Source organism: Drosophila elegans, unplaced genomic scaffold (genome assembly GCF_018152505.1).
Source record: "Drosophila elegans isolate 14027-0461.03 unplaced genomic scaffold, ASM1815250v1 contig_468, whole genome shotgun sequence".
NCBI classification, from domain to species: domain Eukaryota; kingdom Metazoa; phylum Arthropoda; class Insecta; order Diptera; family Drosophilidae; genus Drosophila; species Drosophila elegans.
This window is the reverse complement of record NW_024545855.1, coordinates 3715474-3738931: the sequence shown is the minus strand read 5'-3', so window position 1 is coordinate 3738931 and position 23458 is coordinate 3715474. Positions and strand designations below refer to the sequence as shown.

Genomic DNA, 23458 nt, shown 5'->3' with positions numbered 1-23458 from the left:
TGTTTTGAAAACATCGATAAGAGCAATGTTTTGAAAACATCGATAAAAGCGATGTTTTGAAAACATCGAAGTTTCCCCACCTCTAGAGAAGAAGAAAGTAAAGACGGAAAAGAGAGACAGAACCGAAAAATTTGCAAAGAGGTCGGTTTGCTGCTGTCCGGATTCCGGAAATTTTTTCAGCGATTCGCGTACGGAAAAAATTCGAGTACGTCCAAAAACCTATTGAAATCAGTGTTAATTTGGTAATTTTAATTTCGGCCACATACTGGCTGGCGTGTGTGTGAGTTTACGATGCTGTGAGCTTAAGTGCGTGTTTGATGTGTGTGCGTGCGCCCACACAGACAGCCATAAGTATTAATTATAGTTAAATTTTACTTCATGGCGCAAGCGAAAAGATTGTAACTCGGAGAACGAGAAGCCGAATCAGAACAAATGCAGGCGAAAAGCAGAGCCATCGCATTCACAGCGGCAGAAATCTGACAAAAACTAGATACGAGGCGAAGTGCAAATTTAGAATTCTTATTACAAGTTCATGGGAAAGTGGCGAATATACGTGTAGCGTGATAAGTGAGCGTTTTTTGTGTGTTGAATGGCAAAACATCACGTTGACCGATGCACGGAAGAGAGCGTCCCCGTCCCGAAGTACGCATCGCAGAAACCCACCACGCTCGTTTGTTTTTCCGCTCTCCTCCCACTCCCACCTCTCTCTGGGCAGCAGTGGCTTAGCCCCAGGGCAGCGCCACACGTGGTGGGGAGCTGCTCTCCCTTGCACTGGGGCTGCTTCTTTGACGGCGCTCTCTTTCTTGCCCGCTCATTCCGAAAAAAACCGTGTGTGAGTGAGGTAGTCGCTGCTCCGCGTCGCGTGTCGCTCCGTCAGTGTGTGGGTGTGTGTGCGTGCGCTGGTCGTTCAATTTGTGTGAAGTAATAAGCGTAATTAGTTTGCTGGCAAACTGTTTAAAAATCCACTAAACGTCTGACGCATAGTCTTTATCTCCGATTTCGTGATTTTGCAGTTGAACCTGGCCAATAGAGTCCATCGAGTGGAACCGACACGAGCAACAACAGCAACAAAAAAGAGGCAGCGATGTCCACCGCCGTTGAAACGGGGTCGTCGCCTGCCAAGAGCAACAACAGCAACAACAATAGCAGCGGCGGCAACAACAGCGGCAACGGCAATCCCAGTCCAAATGCAAAAGGCGTTCAGCGGCGTCAACTGGTGAGTACGAGTACTGCTCGAAGCACCGCTTCCCTTTTCCCTTGTGCCCTCCACCTGCTTCACCCAGCATATACTATCAATAACCGATAAAGCCCCGACAATCTACGGTGGCACTTCCCTAAGGTGCATTTCCTGTAACAAAACGTCGTTTTTTACAAAAGCGGGGTTTAAGATAAAAAAAAAAGAATGTGTAAAATGAAACTTTTTAAAACGTCAATTAAGATCAATGATAAGATCAGGCTTACCTTTAAAAGTTGTTTGTGGAACTATTATGATGGGACTAAGAAGAAAATTGCTTTAACAAAATTAAACAAAATTAATACCTCACAAGTATCTTTTATTTGTGAAATTAAAACCAGTTGGCAACTGCAATAAAACAATCGTACATCTAAAAGCTACTCTTGCAAAAACGGAAGTAACTGGTCTCACATAACGTGGGTGATGTGGTTTGCTATACGGAAATTCACCTGTAACCGTGATTAATAAGCACGCCGAGCCCTAATAAGTAGATGATCAGCAGAGTGCGAGCGAGAGATAGCAAGTTGGTTGTGGAAGCGAACATAAAGCTCATCATTAATCGGTGGAAATAAAATGCATGCTCACCCGAACGCCTAGCCTTGCCCGGCCCTCTTCCGCCTCTGCCACCTCCACATTTCGCCTCTTCATTTTCCTTTGCGCCAGTTGAGCATTGGAGCTCAACTGGGGCCGCATGACCGAAAGCAATGAGCTTTATTTGCCATATTCGCTGTTTGTTATTCTCTTCTTCTCGCTATTATTGCCATTGTTGTTGTTTGCCTCGCATTTCGTTTTCAATTTGCCATCGGTGTTTTGTGGTGTTGTCGCTGCTGTTGGTGTGTGTGCCTCTGTGAGGGTGCTGGTGGGTTTGTGTGTGGTGTGTTTCTGCTTCGGTTTCTATTCCATATCGTAGATAACAGGGCATTGTTGCGTTGTTGTTGCCCAACATATTTACATACGGAGAATGAGCGATACGGGGGAAGAGGGAGTAATGCTGACGTTGACACAGCTATGCACAGATAGAAAAAATGTATATCATAACATGTAATTTCGGACCAAAAACTTACCCTTTAGATATAATTGCATAGTATCATATAATATTCTATCATATTAAGATTCAAAAATATAAAAATCTGTTTGGGCAGCCTAGATTTAACATTTACTCATTTTTATCTGCGCATTTCGATTAGCTACCGATGTTCTTTAATTTTGTGTGTGACAAAGTGATGATATCTACATAAGTACTAAAATGGTTGATGATTATTGTAAGAATATACGAATTCAAGCAGTGGTGGACTTTTGTTACCAGAGGCAGGTTTCCATTAATCTTGATTTATTATTTATCCATATTTATTTTTCTGTGTAGAAAAGTGAGGCGTGGGTGTCTGGTAGGGTGTTTTGCTTCGGGGGGGTACACCTCACTTATTTTATATCGTTGGCCAACTCGCAAAGTTCACGTTCACAGTTGCCTCGGCCTGTGCATTTGATTAGCACCAAAATTGGATCAGCAGCTGCTGGTGCTCGTTGCTTCGCTGTGAACGGTGACGAAGAATACCGCCCGGCACTTGTCGCCGGAATTCGTCTGCTACACGCACTTTTACGAGTTTATTGCCGGGTATATGCACTTAATTTAAGCAACTCGTGTTTATAAAAAGTAGGATATGCCTATGTGATTAGCCCCAGTTCTTAGTTAGAATCGGAATTTCAACCGTCAGGAAGTATACATTTAAGAACATTTTAATCGGCAATTTAAAGCTCTAATAGCAAACACTATCTACCTTAACAACATGTCATTTATTGTCTTTTATTAATTATGTGTACATCAAACCCTTTTCAGGCCTTGATACCCATGCCCACTTTTAGTCTAAGATGAATTCCAACTTAGCCATTCTCTGATGCCATAATTAAGTAATTATATTCCAGAGCAGGGTATCCAAACAGTCGTCAATGTATACAAATTCCCACAGACTGTCTATCTTTGCATATTGAAGTGGCTCGCAGGCGGAGAAGAGCGAACGCCCATTAAAAATGTATGGATTGGTGGGGATAGGTGGAGTGGATAGCTCTCATTACGGTGACTAACGCGAGTAAAGAAAGAGGAAGGGAGCGAGCGGAAAGAAGAGCACAGCAACCACATGGCAGATAAGGGTCCGCAATTAGCACCTTAAATAGAATACATTAGGGCGCCCAGGTGGCCACCTGGAGGGTGGGGAAAAACAAGTGGGGTGTCGGGGGGCGAAGGTGACGCCACCACAACAAGAATACGAAACCACTTGACTGGATTCGGATTTTGGTTTTCTGTCTTACACGCAACTTTTTATGTGGTTACGACTTTCGTTGTTGTTGTTACTGCTGCCTTGCCTTCACTGAAAGAAATGTTTGTCCATTTATTGGACACCGGTGGGATTTGAGCTCAGATGCTATACGCTCTAGTCTATCATGTTATGTCGTCTTACGTGATTCCTTTAAAAATTAATTTAGACATGACACTATTCAGAAATCAAAATGTTATAAAACATGCAAGTATTGAACTTCTGTTTTTTCTCTCTGTGTGGTCACGGTTGTCTTTGTTGTTGTTTCCTCTTCTACCTGCCGATTGTTAATCGGCCAGACACCAAAACAAGCTTTTCAGCCAAGAAAAAACAAACAGTAACAACAGCCGCGCAGCAGCAACAGCGTGGCCACAATGAAAAGTCACTAAAAATCGTTTAGAACATGCCAAACAAGTTTCAACATTTCTGTGGGGCAAGCCGCTTAAAAAGGATATGCCTCACACAGATACAAACAAGTACAAATACAAACGAGGGCAGGCGGTGCATCATGTATATAGATTTTTCGTTGCAAGCACGCCGCTACCGCCCCATCTCCCCCTCCCCTTCCTTTTACCACCCCACTTGCAGCGGCCAAAATAAACTCATGGCAGGAGGCATGGCAATTCATTTCGTATATAGTATTTGTTGTTACTTCACCTCTTCGCTCCTTGGAGCAACAGTCTCTCATCTCATCTCATCGCCATCTCTGAATCTCAATCTCTCAGAATTTCCTCTCTGCCGGCAATGCACCACCGTCGTGCAAAAAAAAAAAAAAATATGCATGCAAAGTGCATGCGCACTGAAGAGAGATAGCGATAGCAAATGGAAGAGAGAGGAGGAGGAACAGGTCCGTGGTGGACAACTCGAGTCCCGTTGCCCTTTGCCAACCAGTGTTGCCATTCCTTGGATTGAAGTGGGAAAATCTGAGGACATTTAACATTTATATGATGTTTGCAAAACCTACTAAAGCAAACTATTTAAAAATCTTAGTTCTTGGCGTTCTTTTCAAACTTTTACCGGTATCCAACTTTTAAGAAGGCAAGATTGAATGGATTCTAATAGCTGTAACATAAAAACTCTTGCCAAGCGATAATTGCCTCGCTAAAACTTGCGGAAAACGTAAGAAATTCGAATAGGCTGTGGAAAGCAGAAAGCTTTTTGGCCCAAACTCATCAACGGCTGTCAGAAATGTGGAAAAATATGAAAACATTTCGATTCCTAGATAATTATATTTTTTGGGAATATTTTTCTATTTAAATATTTTTCTGTTGTTATTTCGACTTTTTCATGTCAATCGAACCCACAAGCAACGTGTTTGAAATCAAGCGAAAAAAAGTGAGCTTAGCATGTTGCTTAAATAGATTTTTGTCCGGTTTTGGCTCTCCTCTTATCTCTCAAATTAGGTCTCCCTTATGTTATCCGGCAGAGAATCCCAGACCCCTATTTTGAACCCATATTTCTCTTCTAGACTCACCAGCGGATTAATTATGGGATTGTTATGACAAGCTTAGCCCTTTACCGTATTCCTAACATTTTTCAAACAGGTGCCTTTCTTCGGCCTGGCTCAAATGTATTTGTGTTTTTAAATCTTTGCCTATTTATTTAATTTATCAAATAAAATTCATTACTCAAAATAAGGTACGATAGTTTTGAGAGATTTGACATCCCTACCGGCGAGCAAATGAAAACGAAATTACAAAGACGAGAGAATCCTCCAAGTGAAGAGAGAAAGTGAAGGCGAGGGTCAATGGGAGAGTAAATGAGTAGTTCCGCAGAGCTCATCACTGTGGTGAAGAGAGAGCAAGTGAATCATTTTGTTCGCGTCAGCAGAGTCTTCGGCAGCGCCCTCCGTTCAGGCGGTGTATTTTTAGGCATTTATCACTCTCCTCTCTCTTTGAATGCTTTTTGGATGGCACTGGCACTCTATTGAACTCTATTCTCTCTTTTTGCAGCGGGAGAGGAAGCAGCGCAAGCTCTATCTGGAGGAATGGTCACTGGGCGATGAGGATGGCGAGGGGACGAGGGGCTTCAGCGTCGCCGAGAAGCTCGAGTCTTCGAAGTTCGCGCAGGCGGGAATGGTGCGCGAGATGCGCGGGTGCGATCTCACCGTCGCGTAAGTATCTCAAACTTTTGCGTTATTTATCGCTTGCTAATCACCGGTGATTATCGGTGTGATACTTGACGGAAATGCTGGTTTAGTGTATTTTACATTATTTTATGACCTACATTAAATGGCGGATGTGCTTAAATAAATATAACTTGGTCGTTACCTTTATTAAAGTCCTTTTTAAATTTTAATAAATCATTTTCACTATTCTATTGGCTATGAATTGATAACTAATCCATTTGGTAAATATATAAGACTGGTTAAATAAACTTTATTTCCTACTTAGTTTTAATATTTTTTGCTTTGATTTTACGTATTTTAAAAGTTTTTTTTTATACTTCGTTGACTACTTTTGGAATTAAGTTTATTAACTGAAATTAAATTATCCCTGCTTCTTTCGCAGATTTCTACAGCAGCACGGCTTCAATATCCCGCTTTTGTTCCGGGACAAAGCGGGATTGGGTCTACGGATGCCCGATCCTCAGGAGTTCACCGTGAACGATGTGCGACTGTGCGTGGGATCGAGGAGACTGCTCGACGTCATGGACGTGAACACGCAGAAGAACCTGCAGATGACAATGAAGGAGTGGCAGCAGTACTACGACAGTCCGCAAAAGGACCGCCTGCTCAATGTGATCTCGCTGGAGTTCTCGCACACCCGCCTGGACAGGTTCATCCAGAGTCCGGAGATCGTGCGTCAGATCGATTGGGTGGACGTGGTGTGGCCCAAGCAGCTGAAGGACGCCCAGCGGGAGGGCACCAACCTGCTGGGCGGCATGATGTACCCAAAGGTGCAGAAGTACTGCCTGATGTCGGTGAAAAACTGCTACACCGATTTCCACATTGACTTTGGCGGCACATCCGTTTGGTATCATATTCTGCGGGGGAGCAAAGTTTTCTGGCTCATTCCACCCACGGATCGTAATCTTCAGTTGTACGAAAAGTGGGTCCTCTCGGGCAAACAGGCGGATGTGTTCTTCGGCGATACCGTAGAGAAGTGTGCCAGAGTGTATTTAACGGCAGGCAACACCTTCTTCATACCCACTGGATGGATTCACGCTGTCTATACGCCCACTCAATCGCTAGTGTTTGGCGGGAATTTCCTCCACTCCTTCGGCATTGTTAAGCAACTGAAGACAGCCAGTGTAGAGGACAGTACGAAGGTGCCGCAGAAGTTTCGCTACCCCTTCTTCACGGAGATGCTGTGGTATGTCCTCGCTCGTTATGTTCACACGCTGCTGGGACACTCCCACCTAGAGGGTGAAGCCTCGTTGAGCGAGGATGAAATGGCTGCCCGTCCTCACACCCACCTTACGCACCACGAGCTCTTTGGACTAAAGGAGATCGTGATGTATTTGTACGATCTTCCGCCGCAAAAGAAAAATGTTCCCAGTTTGGTTCTCGATCCTGTGGCCCTGATCAAAGATGTGCGATCGTTGGTGGAACGGCACTGCAAGGATCAGCAAGATCTCGCCATCACAGGCGTCTCCGTGCTAAAGTCACCACCTGGTTCGCAGCCACCTTTTCTCCTTTACGATCGCACACGGGTGAAGCAAGAGATAAAGCAGGAAATAGTGCGCAAAAATGCGGAGGTCATTCGGGAGCAGCAGCAATTGGAGGCGGGAAGGGCTAGGGAGGCCGAATCGGATACTTCTCAGTCGACGGGAGTGGGATCTGCATTGGGCATAGGCGCTGGCATCGAGTACAGCAATGGAGTGATGAAAAAGGAGCAGTTAGAGAACGGTACCGGAGCGTCGCAGCCAGGTGCGTTATATGCTCTCATATATTTGTTTCAGAGTAATATGGCAATGTTCTACAATTTACAGAGGCCACCTTTGTCCTGCCCACCGATACGCTCAAGTACCGCCCACCCAAGAAGATGCATTTGGCCACCGCGTTGGTTGCAGCGGCCGCAAGCAGCAGCAGTGGGGGATCAGGAGGGTCAGTAGCAGGAGGATCTGTTACCATGGGAAGCAGCCACAGTCACAGTCCCACTAATGGTGGAGTAGGAGTGGGACTTGGCACAGGAGCTATTAGTGTGATTGCCACCAGCTCCAGCTACAGCGAAGGAGGAGTAGTGACCAGCATGGACAATTGCCCATCTCCCGGGGATGGGGGTGCCAAATTGTCGCCAAATCTGACAGGCACTGGACAACCACGACGTCGCAGGACGCGCTGCAAGAACTGTGCCGCCTGTCAGCGCTCCGACTGCGGCACCTGCCCCTTTTGCATGGACATGGTCAAATTCGGAGGACCAGGAAGGGCTAAGCAGACGTGCATGATGCGACAGTGTCTGTCGCCCATGCTGCCAGTGACGGCGCAGTGCGTCTACTGTCACCTGGACGGCTGGCGGCAGACTCCAGTCTCGCCTCAGACCAAGCAACTGGCCTCCGCGGATGGGCCCTCGGCGCTGATGGAGTGCTCCGTGTGCTACGAGATCGCCCACCCGGATTGTGCCCTCTCCCAGCTGGATGGCACAGAGGACGCGGCGGACGCCAAGGGCATCGTAAATGAGGATCTGCCCAACAGTTGGGAGTGCCCCAGCTGCTGTCGCTCCGGCAAGAACTACGATTACAAGGTGAGCATTGGCTATTGTGCACTTAAATACATACTGTTGCATTCAAAATAATAGTAGAACCCTCATGGCAAAGGACTAATTTTCTTTTGATTTATTTTAATGGGTACATAAGAATAAACATTAAAATTAAAATTCACTTTTCAATATAATGTAGTAAATGGAATTTCAGAAAACGGCCATCATTCGCAATTTCTATTTGAATAAAAACCATTTTTATTTAAGCTTTAAAACTACTTATGTTTTGATCGCATCTGTAAATACGCATAGTTAGTGCTTAAACCAAAAAGCTAGAATATTAAAAATTGTTTTGTTTTTAAATAGCAACTAACTTAAGCTTATTATTTCCACAGCCTCGTCACTTTCGAGCCCGTCAGAAGTCCTCCGAGGTGCGACGCGTTTCCGTTTCTCATGGTCCTGGTGGCGGACCGGAAGGGCACTCTGAAGGAGGAGCTCCATTGCTGCCGCCCCCGGTGGGTCAGTACAATGACTTTGTCTTCACGAGTGAGTCTGAGATGGAGGCGGGAGCAAACAGCCTCGGCCATGTGACTCATTGGAAGCACGGGATGAAGCGCCACCACCAGCTGGAGGTGAAAACGGAGCGGAACAACAGCTGCGACACCCCATCGCCCGGAATCTCACCTAACGCGGGCGAGTCCAAAGTGGGGAAACGGCGCAAGAGCGACGATGGAACCAGCGTTTGCAGCAGCATGCATGAGAGTAACGATGCCCCTTGTGGTTCCTCGGCGGAGGGAGCAGGTGGGGCAGGGAACGCCAATTTGTCCACCAGCCAATGGGGCGGGAGTGGTGGCGGAGGAGGCGGAGGCTCCCGCAAAAAGAACTCGATCAGGTCGCAGCTGGCCCAGCAAATGCTGAACTCTTCGACGCGAGTGCTCAAGAAACCTCAGTACGTGGTGCGTCCGGCCAGTGGAACCGGCTCCTCTTCGTCCAGTGGCAATGGAGGCAGTGCGTCGGCCACCAATGGACTTAGCAACGGAAGCAACCAAAGCGGAGCCAACTGCAGTGGTGGCGGTGGCAATGGCGAGCGAGGAACCAATAACGGAGGATTAAGCGGCTCGAATGGTTTAGGCAATCAGCACCACAGTTCCGGTCAGAATCTGGCCCTGGATCCCACCGTGCTGAAGATTATCTTTCGCTACCTGCCGCAGGATACGCTCGTGACCTGCTGCTCGGTGTGCAAGGTGTGGTCCAATGCTGCCGTTGATCCGGATTTGTGGAAGAAAATGAATTGTTCGGAGCACAAAATGTCGGCGTCGCTTTTGACAGCGATTGTTCGTCGGCAGCCGGAGCACCTGATCCTCGACTGGACGCAGATTGCCAAGCGGCAGCTGGCGTGGCTGGTGGCCCGCCTGCCGGCGCTCAAGAATCTTTCGCTGCAGAACTGCCCCATCCAGGCAGTGCTGGCGCTGCACACCTGCCTCTGTCCGCCACTCCAAACGCTGGATCTGAGCTTTGTGAGGGGCTTGAATGATGCTGCCGTGAGGGACATCCTTTCGCCGCCCAAGGACTCGCGACCTGGCTTGAGCGACTCGAAGACGCGGCTCAGGGATCTCAAAGTTCTAAAGCTGGCCGGTACGGACATCTCGGATGTGGCCGTGCGCTATATCACCCAGTCGTTGCCGTACTTGCGGCACCTGGATCTCTCCTCCTGCCAGCGGATTACGGATGCGGGCGTGGCGCAAATAGGAACCTCCACCACAGCCATTGCCCGCCTCACGGAGCTAAATCTGAGCGCCTGTCGGCTTGTCTCCGAGAACGCTTTGGAGCACCTTGCCAAGTGCGACGGCCTGATCTGGCTGGATCTGCGCCATGTGCCCCAAGTGAGCACCCAGTCGGTGATCCGCTTTGCGAGCAACTCCAAGCACGATCTGTGCGTCAGAGACATCAAGCTGGTGGAGCGGCGGCGAAGGAACTCGACGACGACGGTGGCCAGAAGCTGGCACAATGACTGAGCAACTGGCGGGAGCAGCTGGAGGAGCCCCTTAAATCTTAATCATATGTCCCGATCCTCATACCATAAATCACAAATCTAATCCTTCGCCGGAATGCAAGCCAAAGAGAGTCGTCGGGCCCGTTGCATTGCGTTTGGTAAAGTGTTTTATCTTAGGGCTTTCTGGTTGTCCGTTTTTCCAAGTGGTCTGGGCTGTCTTAAGGTCACTGATGAGGATGTTTGGCGGCATCCGAAATATGCACACATTCTCGAACTCGCTATCTGACCAGCCCAATCCTGTGTCCAGTAGTTTCTAATTAATTTGGCAATTTATAATTGCTCAAACTTTGGATTTCTGTTTGTACCTTTTGTGGTATTACTCCATTATATTTAATAGAACTTCTGGAGGTTTAAGAATCTCAAATATTTCACTTTTCGGAAGAGCACTTCTTCATGGTTTCACTATTTCTAAGAGAATTTTAAAACTAGGCTGATGAAATCTTTAAAACGGGTTAATATGCAATATTTTAGGAGACGTTTAATATTTTTCAGACATAGCTTTTCCCCTTTTCTCAAACCATTTCCGGGCAGTGTAAAGGGCACAACTTCGGTTTTTCCGAAGATAGATGGCAGCCATCCCCCCAACGAATCCCCGTTTATACAGGTCTACTCCACCCTCACACTCGGACTTAGCGTAGTGATTAAGATTAGCATTCCCGCGATGGTAATTACATTTAATCAGTGTCATATATTAAGTATGCAGGAAGAGTTAGAAGTTAGAGAGCAGCACTAGGTGCACCGATCCAGCTTAAGTAGATCCAGCTCGTCGCACAGCAACTATGAATCACATGCAGTGCGCATCGGGACTGTAAGAGCAATGCATCCGAATAAAGAAACCGTCGGACACCCACCCTTAAAACTTCCCAAAATTTGGCCTTACTGGATATGCAATTAAAATGCGAGTTCTTACAGTTCTGAATGCCACTGTACCAGCGCTATTGCCGCAAATATAGTCGATAAGTCAACCTGCCAAGCTCCCTTAAAACCTTTCCCATTTTACCCCCACTCCAGTAGCAGTTAAAATAGTGATAACGTTGCTAAAATATATATTTGAGAGTATGTAAGAGTAACACAAGTATGCGCATACTTATATTTAATGTTTTACAGAATTACATTACAAATATAGAATAATGTTTCAAGAATTTCTAGTACTTGGAGGTTTTGTATTCGGGTTCATCGCCACCACCACCGCCACCTCCACCATCCTTGGGAAGTTTTCGTTTTTGAATGATTGTCTGGAAGGATAAATGTTAAAAAGATACTTTAAAATACTTTTATCAGAAAAATATGATGTATTATACACAAACCTGGATCTTCTGCCACTCCCTGTCCAGCTCGGCCTTTTCGTTCTTCTCCGTTTTATTTTTGCGCGTCTTTCGGCCATCCTGCATCTTGACACCGTACTGGAAGGCGGCCTTGGGCAGCGCCTCCTTGGTGCTCATGTAGTCCGAGTACTCCTCCTGCGTGTCAAAGTCCCAGCGCCCAATGGGTCCCTTCTTATTGCCCAGATCCATCTTGGTGTAGTCCACCTCATCGTCCGAGTCGTCGATAGCGTCGTTCATCTCCTCCAGACCCGGATAGCACTCGGCATAGCCCTCGGGCTCAGCGAACCGGGAGGCCATTGCCTTGGATATCTTGGGCGGTGGGGGAATGCTGGAGATCAACGGCTCTTCAGTTGCCTCGGGGGGCGCATCTCCAAAGTAGGAGGCTGTTGCTTTTCCGGGCTCTGGCCTACTGCGATCCCCTCGCGACGCAGTGGGTTGGTAATCGCCCACATCGTCGTAAATGTTGTCGCCCAGTGGAGCGGGTTTGCCTTCCTTATTGTTAGCTGATGATGAAGAGGAGGAGTTGGCGTGTCGGCTATTGCCACCACCGCTAGAGGACGATCCCCGTAGGTTCTCCACTTCCTTCTCATAGAACAGCGGCTTGTCCTTATCTCGCTTCTTGTTCTTCTTGGTGCGACCACCAGCACGCAAATAACTGAGGATCTGTGACAGCTTGTTTATGACAATGTCATTGGTGGTCAGAGTGGCCACATCCTCTCGTGCCACAGGCACCTCAAACTTGGATCGCTTCAGAGTGGTGGGAATATCCGATTCGCCCAGCTCATCGTCCAGATCGATGACATAGGCCATTCGTCCGGGAGCAAAGAGTTCATTGCGAGGAACTTCTTTGGATCGCCGTGCCTGCACCAGGTTGTAAATGTTGCGGGCCAGCGCACCGTTGATGGCATTGATGTCCTCCGATTCCCGGCGCTCTGCTTCCAGTTGCTCAGCGGCGGCAGCCGCTTCGGCCAGCTTTTCCCTGGCCACGGCGGCGGCTATCTCCTCCTCCTCGGCCTCCTTGGAGTGCAGCTCGGAGCGCACCTTTTGCAGCAGGGCATAATCCAGACCCTTTACCAAATGCGTGTGCTGGATGTCACCGCCCAAGAACTTGGATTCCTGGATGATCCGCCTTCTACGCTCCTGCGCATCGATTCCGGACTTCATATCCGGGGCTACGGCTCGGTAAGCATTGGTGCTGCTGCCGTGTCCCGGTGTGCTCACGTTCACGTAATCCGGATTGGCGCCATCCCGCCGCTCTCGTGCTCGGTCCCTGTACTTTTCCGAAAGCTCCAGCAACTTCACATCCTCCTGCTTCTTGAGTGCCGCATAGAAGTTCTTCTTTTTGCGCCGCAGATCATTTCGTTCGCTGCTGCTCTGGCCCTTTTTTTTCTCGCCACTGGATCCGGTGGAGTTGGGGGCGGCTGCGGAGGGTGTGGCAAAGGTGGCCGTGGCCAGGGATCCTCCGCCGGAAGTGCTGCTCGTCCCAGAGCCTGGGGGCGGCGCCCGGGGCGTGGCCAGCAGTTTGCGGAAGTCATCGTTGGTCAGTCGCACCGAGGGCGGTGCTTCCAAGTGGGCATCCGACATGGCGAATGGGGTTTTCCGGGGAAATTCGCAAAGGAAAATCTATATTTACAAACTATGCTTCTTCTTGTTTTTCCTCGACAGGGTTGTCAGCCTGGTGGTGTTGTTATCGATTGTTATCTTCGAGCTGAGCTGGGGTCGATAACATCTTGTCAGTGATGAAAGCTCAGCCACTTTTCCGTTAAAAACTGAATAGCTTTTAAAATTAAAGAAACAAACAAAAATTCAAATTATATACCAAATGTTTGAACCATATATATATGTAACGACAACATTATCTGTGATGACTACTTTTATAATAAAATATAAAATAATTATTTACGTTTGGTTTCTTAGCTAGTTCAAAAAATGTGAATACATAGCTATTTTAAACACATTTGTGATCGTATACTTTCATACGTACATGTGGCAACACTGCCGGGACACCAGCTGATCGGTTGATAAGGATCAATGTTATTATTATTGTTCTATGAAAAATGGAGCAATTTCTGAAAGGACTTCCCAAAGTTGAGCTTCACGCTCATCTTAATGGCTCTCTGGGAATCGATAGCTTGCGCGATCTTGCCGAGCGGTTGAATGCGTTCGCCTCAGATAAGTTTTTGGAGCTGTGCTTCATTCGCAGTGAAAAGGATTTGGATGCCTGTTTCGAGACGTTTACCTTTGTGCACCAGTTGACATCTTCTCCGGATGGCTTGCGCTATGCTACGGAATTGGCGGTGAGGGACTTTGCCCACGACAACGTGCAGTATGTGGAACTGAGGACTACTCCGAAAGCAACTGTTAACTATTCACGCGGGGAATACCTGGAGATCGTAATCGATGCGATCATTGGGGCAAGGAAAAAGTATCCGGATATCATGGTTAAGCTACTGCCCTCCATCAATAGGGCGGAACCAGTGGACGTGGCTGAGGAAACCGTTTCCTTGGCTTTGCAGTTGGCCCAAACGCATCCGGATCTAATACTAGGAATCGATCTCAGTGGGAATCCAGCCAAGGGGCGGTTCTCCGACTTTGCTCCTACTCTTGCCAAAGCCCGTGAAATGGGTCTTAAGCTAGTAATTCACTGTGCGGAAATCGACAATCCTTCAGAGGTGAAGCAAATGCTGGAGTTCGGGATGTCGCGCTGCGGACATGGAAGTTTTTTGACCATGGAGGAAATTAAGCAGCTTAAAGAACGGAATGTACCCATTGAATGCTGCCTTACGAGCAATATCAAATCGGGAACAGTGTCCAGTTTGAAGGAGCATCACTTGAAGAGGATCATTGAAGCGGGTGCACCCAAGGTCATTTGCACAGACGACAGCGGTGTCTTTGACACCTCGTTGACTCGTGAGCTTCTGCTGGCAACGGAAACATTTGGATTAACCCGTGAGGATTGCATTGCCCTGACTTTGGAGGCTGTACATCACTCATTCGCGAGCGACCAGGAGCAAAAGAAAATGGTGGAATCGGTGGTAAACTACGCGGCCAGCTTGCCAAAATAGGGCTTTCATATTTCTGTATTCAATCCATTCTGACAGTAGATATTAAAACGTAAACACCCAAATTTAAACTGTTTTTTGCTAAAATATTTTGTTGTACTCAAGTTCTCTAGAAATTTTAAGACGTAGTTTAACCAATATTGTAAATGGAATGTAAATAATGGAATAAATTTAATATTGAGCCCGTAGTATAAATCCCATTCGGTTGGCATTCGATATTTTTTCTTTGGCCAACTTAATATAATTTGTGCTTAAAAATTAAAGCCCAGTGCTTCGTAAACGAAGTCTAAAAACTAAGCACAAAAGTATGCAAGAAATAAATATGTCTTAAGCCGCGCTCATTATGGCAAAGACCTGGCCGAAATTGAAATGTACTGTGGTCCAAAATGCAAAACCAAATAAGAATAAAACTTATCAGAAAACGTCTAAAAATTCATCTAAATTTTAAAATATATACAAGCAAAATTTTAAATATAGTTTGAATTTATTAAAATCAGCAATTTGTACTTCATTATATGAAATTCAAAAATAACTGACCTTTGAAATATAGCCAGCACAAATCGCGTTAGTGTGTCGTTGAGTACCTTTCTGTTGCGCATCGCAAAAGTCAAGTAGACGGTCACACTTCGATCGCAGTTGCATCTGGCGGTGTTTTTCGATTTTCTCATTCCTCTTTATCGCTCCGGCCAAGCGGCATAACTCAAAAACTCCGCTCCGGCTGAAATCGTTTGACTTGTGAGTTTGTGTGACTACGCCCGAGCAGCAGCATTAGCTATTCGAATCGAGTTGTAGTTGGCACAGACGGAGGACTAGCTGAAATCAGGACTCTTGGGCAGACCAAACGCAGCAGACACCAACAAAAACAACGAAACGACGAGTGCGAAGAGTCACGCAAACAGGCATTTCCAAAATGGCGCCCACAAAAGCAACAACGCGCGCCACCATCACAGGCGGGCATCATCAGCTGCAGGCGGGGGGCGCGGCCGGGAATCCGCTCCTGGCGCTGGGCGCCGCCACCAGGAAGGGCCTCACCCGCAGGACCGCCAATGCGGGCAACATCATCGATCCCAACAACGCCGAGAACATGCAGACGCGCGGCAAACGCAAGGCCGACCATAGTCCCATCAAAAATGACAAAATCAAGCGCTCCGCGTTGGGTAACCTGACCAACAATGTTAAGATCATGACACTGCATCCCGGCCAGGATGAGCAGCAGCAGCAGCAGTCGGAGCAGCCGGCCAGGAAACCCACGGCCCAGCAGCTGCAGGCCATGCTGGATGCTAAGAAACAGGAGAACATCTTTGTCGCCGCCAACAAGATGACCACACGCGCCTCCAGCAAGGTGGAGGACTCGGTGGAGCACTGTCACAAGGTGCTGGACAAGCTGGAGGAGGCCCTGGCCAGGCCCAAGCCGCGTCCCAAGGCAGTGCCCGCCGCCAAGAAGTCGGTTCTGGGCGAGCAGCTGCCACCCATGCAAATACCCGTGCTGCTGCCGCCCATGCACAACTTGGCCGCTCCTCCGGCGCCCGCCATCAAGCCAGTGCGCCGGATCTCCAATGACTTCAACAAGACTGAGGACAGCCTGTACATGTCCGCGCTGGAGGATGTGTCCAGCTGCGATTCCATGCGGCTGTCCGGGAACTTTGAGGCGGCGCGTCGTCGCTCCGCCAAGTTGCAGCAAAAGACTGAGCAGCAGCAGCCGCAGCAGCCACTGTTACTGACCCTACCAGAGACTGCTCCCAGCCAGGTGGTGCCCATTCTGCCGGTGCCACAGGATGTGGAGGACTTTGACCGCAAGAACTGGGACGACCCGTTCCAGGTGTCGCACTACGCTATGGACATATTTAACTACTTGAAGGCGCGCGAACCGGAGTTCCCCATTGCCGACTATATGCCGCGGCAGATCCACCTGACCACCTGGATGCGCACCCTGCTGGTCGACTGGATGGTGGAGGTGCAGGAGACATTCGAGTTGAACCACGAAACTCTGTATTTGGCGGTGAAGATCGTCGATCTGTATCTGTGCCGCGAGGTCATCAACAAGGAGAAGCTGCAGCTCCTGGGCGCCGCTGCCTTCTTCATTGCCTGCAAGTACGACGAGCGACAGCCGCCCCTGATCGAGGACTTTCTCTACATCTGCGACGGGGCCTACAACCACGACGAGCTGGTGCGGATGGAGCGCGAGACGTTGCGCATGATCAATTACGACCTGGGCATCCCGCTCTCGTACCGCTTCCTGCGCCGCTATGCCCGCTGCGCCAAGGTGCCCATGCCCACGTTGACCCTGGCGCGCTACATCCTGGAGCTGTCGCTGATGGACTATGCTACCATTGCGTTCAGTGACTCGCAGATGGCCTCCGCCGCCCTCTTCATGGCCCTGCGCATGCACGGCGGCCCCGGGCAGCTGAACCAGAAGACCTGGAGCTCCACTCTCGTCTACTACACCGGCTACCAGCTGGCCGAGTTCGCCGAAATTGTGCCCGTGCTAAATGCCGGACTGCACCGCAAGCCGCGGGCCACCATCAAGACGATACGGAACAAGTACTCGCACAAGATATTCCACGAGGTGGCCAAGGTACCGCTGCTGACGAACCAGGAGCTCTTCCAGAGCAACCTGGACCTCAACGAAAGCAATCTGTCGTAGGACAGCCTCAAAGTTTAGCCAAATTCACCATGAGCTGCAAAATGTTACGCTTCAGTTAGGCTCTAAGACGCTTCAGCCCCCAATTCAGCCCCACCCAAGTTCCCGCCTCAAATCGGTATAGACGAAACAGCGGATAATCCCCTGATCTTAGCCCTAGACCCTAGTCCTTATTAATCCCCCGCCAAGTCCTCACAATTTATTATATTTAATTATTCATTATGGTGACCTTTGCATTATTGACATGTTTTTGCATAAATAGTGTGTTAAGAGTGCTTATTGTTTCTTTTTTGCCATGTATTATTGTTTAGTTTTCATATATACGTTCAGTAACATAATATCAATATCTAAACAGGAAAAGCGAAATTATCTGTAGCACACCCACATCCCTTACCAAACGATTCATGTTATAATATGTACACTAGTTTTAAGAGATGCCAGCATTAAATAAACCTAACTCGTAAGCCACCAAAGCAGACATATATGGATCGCCAAGTAAGTTACTCTACAATACCCAGATATACAGAAGCAAGGATATCGACTAGCAAAGGCACGTGTGTCCTGTACAACCTGGAAATGAAACGAAATGAATGCGCCGCGATCAACCCTCGTCCTGTGCATCTGTTCCTGTGGCCGTGTTGTTAATGCTGTTATTTGTTAAGCCGTTCATGGACTCTCTTCGCCCCTCTCCACAGCCACATCCACATCCATATCCACGCCCCTCGGAGGACGCAAACCATCCAGTTCCAAATCCAATTCCCTCTCCCAAGTCATGAATGTTGATAACGTTGCATTGTTCCAGTAACTAGTTATGTATGTACTCAGTGTTATGTATGTATCGTTTTTGCCCAGAGAATACCAATAAACATTTTTACGTCCGTTCAAAAATAATTCAAATTTGTACCTTCACAGCGGGCCATTAGGAGTAGAGTTGAAAAAAAACCAAAGTAATACATTTTTGAGAAGGCAAGACTAACACATTCAAAATTTTTAATGTATTTTATATTTAATCAAGAAAACAAATCTATCTGAATGAAGGATTTCATCTAATGCTTCATCTACGGTTTTCGGAATATTTTCCTGTATGTATCCTCATTAGAGAACAAAGAAACCCATTAAACAGTATGTAACTAAAGTTTTAAAACCCATTTAACATAAAACCTCTAAAACATGTATAGGGTAACTTAGACTGAAATCTTTCAAAGGTTAAAGGAAAGGGTATATTAAATTCAAACTAGTTATGCAGTGAGTATCGAATCTTTCAAAATCAAAAATGTGTCCATCAATATTTTGAGGTCAAAGGTTAAAGGAAAATTTCTATAAAATTCAGGCTTCCTTTGGAGTGAGTAACGAAACTCATCTATTGTTTTGAACTTCTCTCAGCTGAGATTTGTTACCTTTTTACGCTCATCCTCGAACAGCTGATGGCTGATGACCTAAGGACATCAAACCCTGTCTGGAATCGGTTCGATTTGCTACAGGTAAGACCCACCGAAATCATTCAAAATCTGTGTGTGTATACACTCGGGTCGTGTTTCCTGCGGTTCCTTGATTTTTTGGCGCGCCCGTCTCTCATTTTAGCGCCAAAAATTTGTTAAGGATTTGCGCGGCAGGCTGCGCATGCGCCGCAAGACATCAAGACGTCCTCCGTCCTCCGTCGTCCTTTTTCTCGACTCTCAGCAAATCTGCTGCACACCGAAACCCAGCCGATTTATGTCGCTGCAGTTGGGTCTGAAAATGGGTCCTCCTTGTTCCGATTTCCTACCACCTTTGCCTTGTCTAGAGTCCTTTTTTTCGGCTGCCTGCCAGCCAGGTAGCTCCTGTCCCCTTCAATTGTGTCCTTTGACGGAGAAAAGAATGGGAATAGATATAAGAATAAGAACACGAAAAAGAATAAGATGTGTATGCGTAAGGTTATCTGTCTGTATGGGAGCCGAAATGCATGTGCTTTATTTTTTCCGGTTCAAGGTGCAACTGGCAACTGGCAACTGGTAACTGGTAACTGGCCAGCATTGCTAATTATCTTGGTTGGGTGTGCAGAAATCAAGTTTATTTCGCAGGGACACACAAATGGAGAGATGGGTAGAGACAGCTGCCCAAACAGAAGGAGCAGCCAACTTATGACTACGACTCGGATTACTTCACGCCCCTAATCCCGTCCAGCTTCAGTAGGCCGGCGAGTTGTAGGCGCCATTGTAGCCGCCTCCATAGCCACTGCCATAGCCGAAGGCATTTTGGTTGTTGAGCACTCCGGAGGGTCCTTTGTGAACCCCTTCCTCGTTGTACTCTGTGTTCAGCGCGAAGTGGTGATCCCAGTGGTTGGGATCGGCGGCATTGTGGCTGGGATACCGATGGAAGTTCTGCCCACTTGTGGCCGGAAAGTGACCAGCTGCTCCAGGAACTCCAACTGCTCCAGGAGCCACTCCATAGGGAGGAAACTGAGCTGGCTGCGGATAGCCGGGATACTGTGGCAAGTACACTCCTGGATACGAGTAGCCGGGATAGGCACCAGTTCCCGGATAGAAACCAGGAGCCCCAGTGCCCACCGGCTGCTGAGGTGGAACACCAGTGGGATACTGAGCAGGATAACCAGGATAACCACCTAACCAAGAAGGGGAATCAAAAGATAAGTGTATTTACTCATTGGTAAATCGACTCAAAACATAAATGCTTTTAATAATATTCACAAATTTTTCCGATTTTGGTAAGCATTATATTGAGTTAATAGCCTGATATTTATTTGCGCTGTTGCATTTTGTTATCAGTGTAATTGTTTGTTATGCTTGAAGTCTTACCTGCACTTTGGAAACCACCTGAAGATGATCCTCCAGCAGAACCTCCTGCAACTGGATACGGAACCGGAGCCTGTTGGCTTGGATATCCTGGTGGCGGATAGGCCGGAAACTGTTGTCCTCCTGGGAACTGGTTGCCAGGGAAAACTACAGGGTTAGTGCTGGCCACTCGAACGCCAGAGCCGCCCTGCTCATGGCCATGGGCATCATCGATGGATCCGGTGGCGCCGGCGTATCCTGCTCCCACCTGACCAAGACCCGGATACACAGGCGAGCCGAGATGGGACCGCTGGCGATGGCGACTGCTGGAGATGCCAGCGCTCAAAGTGGAGGCCAGATTGAATTCCGTCTTGTGATCCTCTTGACTCTCGTCCCTGTCGAACTGAGATCCCTCAACAAAGGCGATCAGGATGAGGGCCAGAGCGGCAAATGCAATTCCCCTCCTGCTGCTGACCATGGCGTCTTTAAGTAAACTAAACCTCCGAAGCTCTCGGCGCGTGTATTTGATGCTGGGATCCGATCCGATCCGATCCGATGAGAGCTTTAGGTTATCAGCAGGGGCTCAATGCCCGGATAGGTGCTTTAAGTCTCACTGAGTGCTATTTTTCGTAGAATAAATGAGAAAAACCACACCGAGAAAAAAGATATTAATATATGAATAAGCGGAATACTGTGCAAAAATCGAATTAATGTTTAAGAATTTTATTGAATATATTTACTAAAATTAATAATGAGACCGAAAAAACAGTAAGTATAAGCTGAACTGCATCAGTTTATAATACTGATAAAAAATATAATGATTTTTCAATGAAATTGCAAAAATTGAATTAAAAAAAAAAATAATTGGAAAACATATATGGAGCCGCATTTAAAAAAAAATAAAAATAAATGGAAAAACCTTTTTTTTGCTGAGTGCCACTCTTAAGTTGTGCGCCGCCAAAAGTGTGATAAGCAAAGACGCAATGAAATTGTGGGGATTTCCCAAGCATTTAAAATCTATACCAGCATAGTTGATAATTATGTACATATGTATGCTTTGTATATTAAACGAAAGCTTTCTCAGACAACCTTGTTTACCAGTTCGCCAGATTAGCGCTATAAGCAACATATAGCATTTGCTCCAGTAATCAAGGTTCTTTCACTAGATTCCATTCATCTGTCTTATCACCATGCGCAGCTGGGCTATAAAAGCTGGAAGGAGGATTCGCAAAAACATCAAAATTAATTCAATTACTCCAAGATGCAGTTGCTGGCTGTGATACTAGTGCTAATCCTGGCCAGCTTGGCCCATTGCCGACCCACTTTCGGCAAGATCGCCGAGGTCTTGCTAGGGGTATTGGATGATCGACCAGCAGGGCATCATCAGGCAGGAGGAGGCTACCCACATCCAGGCTATCCACATCCACATCCTGGACCGGGTCCACTTATCCAAGAGGGCTACGAGCATGGGTACGACTACCACTATGGCGGAGGCTATGAGCATGGTGGCTACCAGCAGCAGGCATCTTCTCCTGGCTATGGATACTATCCACCACCGCAACGGGTTCCTCCTCCAAACGCCTACTATCCATCGCCTGACCACTACTCGCATTACAACCACCACCCACCACCCGCATCTCCGCCTCATGGATACTATCCCCCCGCAGGTAAAAAAAAAACGTAGATAATACATTTAAATATTTTTCGTTTTGATTTTTATTCACTGTGGCTTTTAGTTAATTTAAAAATGGAAACATTTTTTATGTTCCATTTGACTATTTTAGGATTTTGAAAGTGATAAAGATAATGCTTTTAAATCAAACAGAAACCATTCGAATATATTCCATATGAATTCTAAAATTGAAATATTAAATCTTGCAATTTATGTTGTATAGTATCTAATATTAATATTAAGTATAATTTTAATGTGAAATATAAAATATTTAATTTAATGTAAATTTGTTTATTTTTAGCAGTGTACAAGGCACAGGATCTTTATGGAGGCGGCTACAAACAAAGGGGTTACTAGCGTTCATCTTTTAGAGCCCCCATCCCATTAAATCTCGTGCCGTTTCATCTTTTTGTTTATGTGTAATTTATTAAAATACTAATTTACGTCAACGAGCTTTTAGAACCTGTTTGGGCAACGTCACAAAGACGATCTTGAGTGGGTTAATTGCACAATAGACTGTAGGAATAAGCAAGTGTGGGCGGGGGAATCCCTGCCTGCCCAGCAATCATCTCCGTCGCACATCGATGGGCTGCGATGGAACATCCTGGTTGGGCAGGTGGACATATCTGCTGGAACTGGGGAATATGATGGCATCCTGCTCGGGCAACTTATCTAATGGATTTGGCAGTGGCTGGGGAGTTGGCCAAGTTGGATAGGTGGGTGTATCCGGATTCTGGTGCGGCACCAGCGGTGGTCGATTGGTGCCTACGATAAGGGTGTCCTTGGTGGGCTGCGTGGGCGGAGGACGTGGCTGGATGGTGGGCTGTGTTTCTGCCGTCCGAGGAGTTGTGCTTTGGACATCGGGCATGGGTATGGCAGGAGTTCTGGGAGTGGAAACATTGGGTTCTGGCTGATCTGGAAAAGGTTGCTGTTGATTTTCGTCCCATTCTGTCGATGGTCTCATGCCACCGTTCCATCCAGGTCCATTCCAATCTGGCCTCGGTGGTGGAGGTGGTCTTTCGCCATTCCAGCCTGGCCTTGGCGGTGGTGGTCCTCTTCCACCTCCTCCATTCCAGCCTGGTCGTGGACCCATTCCGCCGCCTCCATTCCATCCTGGCCTCGGCGGCGGCGGTCCCATTCCTCCTCCGCCATTCCAACCTGGTCGTTGTCCTCCTCCTCCACCATTCCAGTCGGGGCCATATCCCTGCTGGTCCCAGCCAAATCCTGGCTGGTTTTGGTTGCCCCACTGCCAGCCTGGAGGCCAGCCAGGAGGAGCTTGCTGCCGGTTGGGTGGCCCGAATCCAGGTCCTCTTCGATTTGGGCCCATTCCGGGCCTGCCCTGCTGCAGCCGCTCAAATTGCTGCTGTTGCCTACGGTTATTGTTGTTGTGCATGGCATTGATGAGTCCATTGATGGCTCCAAGCCCGGGCAGTTGGGCCACCACAGTGACCCCTCCGGCGGAGGCAACTGCTCCGCCCGCCGAGGAATAGGCAAACTGGGCGAGGCACGTGGCCGGCAATGCCATGAGTGCCCAGAGCCAAACGGGGCTCCAAGCTGACGAAGATCGCGTCATGATCGAGTAATCAAGTGATCAAGCAGTGATCACCGCGAGAGGCGGATTCCAACTGTGGGGGGAAGATTTTTGCTCCGCCTATGCGATAATATTAATCGTTGACGCTTCAGTAAACATTGGAAACCTGTCCGGCGAGCAGTGAGAGCATGATTTAGATAAGTAGCCGAATTCGGAGAGA

General features: G+C 47.6%; 7 protein-coding genes across 10 annotated transcripts; 4 read left to right on the top strand and 3 right to left on the bottom strand.

Moving 5' to 3' along the window:
* The first annotated feature begins 111 nt into the window (after nucleotides 1-111).
* Nucleotides 112-11378, top strand: LOC108142993 (jmjC domain-containing histone demethylation protein 1). Of its 3 annotated transcripts, none has more exons than XM_017267165.1 (6): nucleotides 112-205; nucleotides 1014-1216; nucleotides 5496-5656; nucleotides 6054-7414; nucleotides 7477-8228; nucleotides 8579-11378. In XM_017267165.1, the coding sequence occupies exons 2-6, from the start codon at nucleotides 1085-1087 to the stop codon at nucleotides 10196-10198; spliced, it is 4026 nt and encodes a 1341-aa protein (XP_017122654.1). In that variant the 5' UTR covers nucleotides 112-205; nucleotides 1014-1084; the 3' UTR covers nucleotides 10199-11378. The 3 variants fall into 3 exon arrangements, with proteins under 3 accessions (XP_017122654.1, XP_017122655.1, XP_017122656.1); XM_017267166.2 differs by lacking the exon at nucleotides 112-205 and adding an exon at nucleotides 806-921; XM_017267167.2 differs by lacking the exon at nucleotides 112-205 and adding an exon at nucleotides 826-921 and having other exon boundaries at nucleotides 985-1216.
* LOC108142994 (protein Red) lies at nucleotides 11266-13321 on the bottom strand. The gene is made up of 2 exons (XM_017267168.2): nucleotides 11544-13321; nucleotides 11266-11471 (listed from the first exon to the last, which is right to left on the bottom strand). The coding sequence occupies exons 1-2, from the start codon at nucleotides 13143-13145 to the stop codon at nucleotides 11382-11384; spliced, it is 1692 nt and encodes a 563-aa protein (XP_017122657.1). The 5' UTR covers nucleotides 13146-13321; the 3' UTR covers nucleotides 11266-11381.
* A 250-nt stretch (nucleotides 13322-13571) lies between these two features.
* On the top strand, nucleotides 13572-14812 carry LOC108142911 (adenosine deaminase-like protein). The gene has a single exon (XM_017266999.2). It carries the CDS (start codon nucleotides 13619-13621, stop codon nucleotides 14624-14626), a length of 1008 nt encoding a protein of 335 aa, XP_017122488.1. The 5' UTR covers nucleotides 13572-13618; the 3' UTR covers nucleotides 14627-14812.
* Nucleotides 14813-15259: 447 nt separating this feature from the next.
* On the top strand, nucleotides 15260-18155 carry LOC108143066 (G2/mitotic-specific cyclin-B3). The gene has a single exon (XM_017267280.2). The coding sequence runs from the start codon at nucleotides 15534-15536 to the stop codon at nucleotides 17265-17267; it is 1734 nt and encodes a 577-aa protein (XP_017122769.1). The 5' UTR covers nucleotides 15260-15533; the 3' UTR covers nucleotides 17268-18155.
* Nucleotides 18156-19173: 1018 nt separating this feature from the next.
* Nucleotides 19174-20538, bottom strand: LOC108143114 (calcium-binding protein P). The gene is made up of 2 exons (XM_017267338.2): nucleotides 20060-20538; nucleotides 19174-19866 (listed from the first exon to the last, which is right to left on the bottom strand). Exons 1-2 carry the CDS (start codon nucleotides 20511-20513, stop codon nucleotides 19430-19432), a joined length of 891 nt encoding a protein of 296 aa, XP_017122827.1. The 5' UTR covers nucleotides 20514-20538; the 3' UTR covers nucleotides 19174-19429.
* Nucleotides 20539-21267: 729 nt separating this feature from the next.
* On the top strand, nucleotides 21268-22156 carry LOC108143109 (protein lifeguard 1). 2 transcript variants are annotated; one of them, XM_017267332.2, is made up of 2 exons: nucleotides 21268-21702; nucleotides 22012-22156. In XM_017267332.2, the coding sequence occupies exons 1-2, from the start codon at nucleotides 21297-21299 to the stop codon at nucleotides 22062-22064; spliced, it is 459 nt and encodes a 152-aa protein (XP_017122821.1). In that variant the 5' UTR covers nucleotides 21268-21296; the 3' UTR covers nucleotides 22065-22156. The 2 variants fall into 2 exon arrangements, with proteins under 2 accessions (XP_017122821.1, XP_017122820.1); XM_017267331.2 differs by having other exon boundaries at nucleotides 21270-21702; nucleotides 22009-22156.
* LOC108143108 (basic salivary proline-rich protein 3) lies at nucleotides 22107-23341 on the bottom strand. The gene has a single exon (XM_017267330.2). It carries the CDS (start codon nucleotides 23278-23280, stop codon nucleotides 22273-22275), a length of 1008 nt encoding a protein of 335 aa, XP_017122819.1. The 5' UTR covers nucleotides 23281-23341; the 3' UTR covers nucleotides 22107-22272.
* Between the last annotated feature and the right edge of the window lie 117 nt (nucleotides 23342-23458).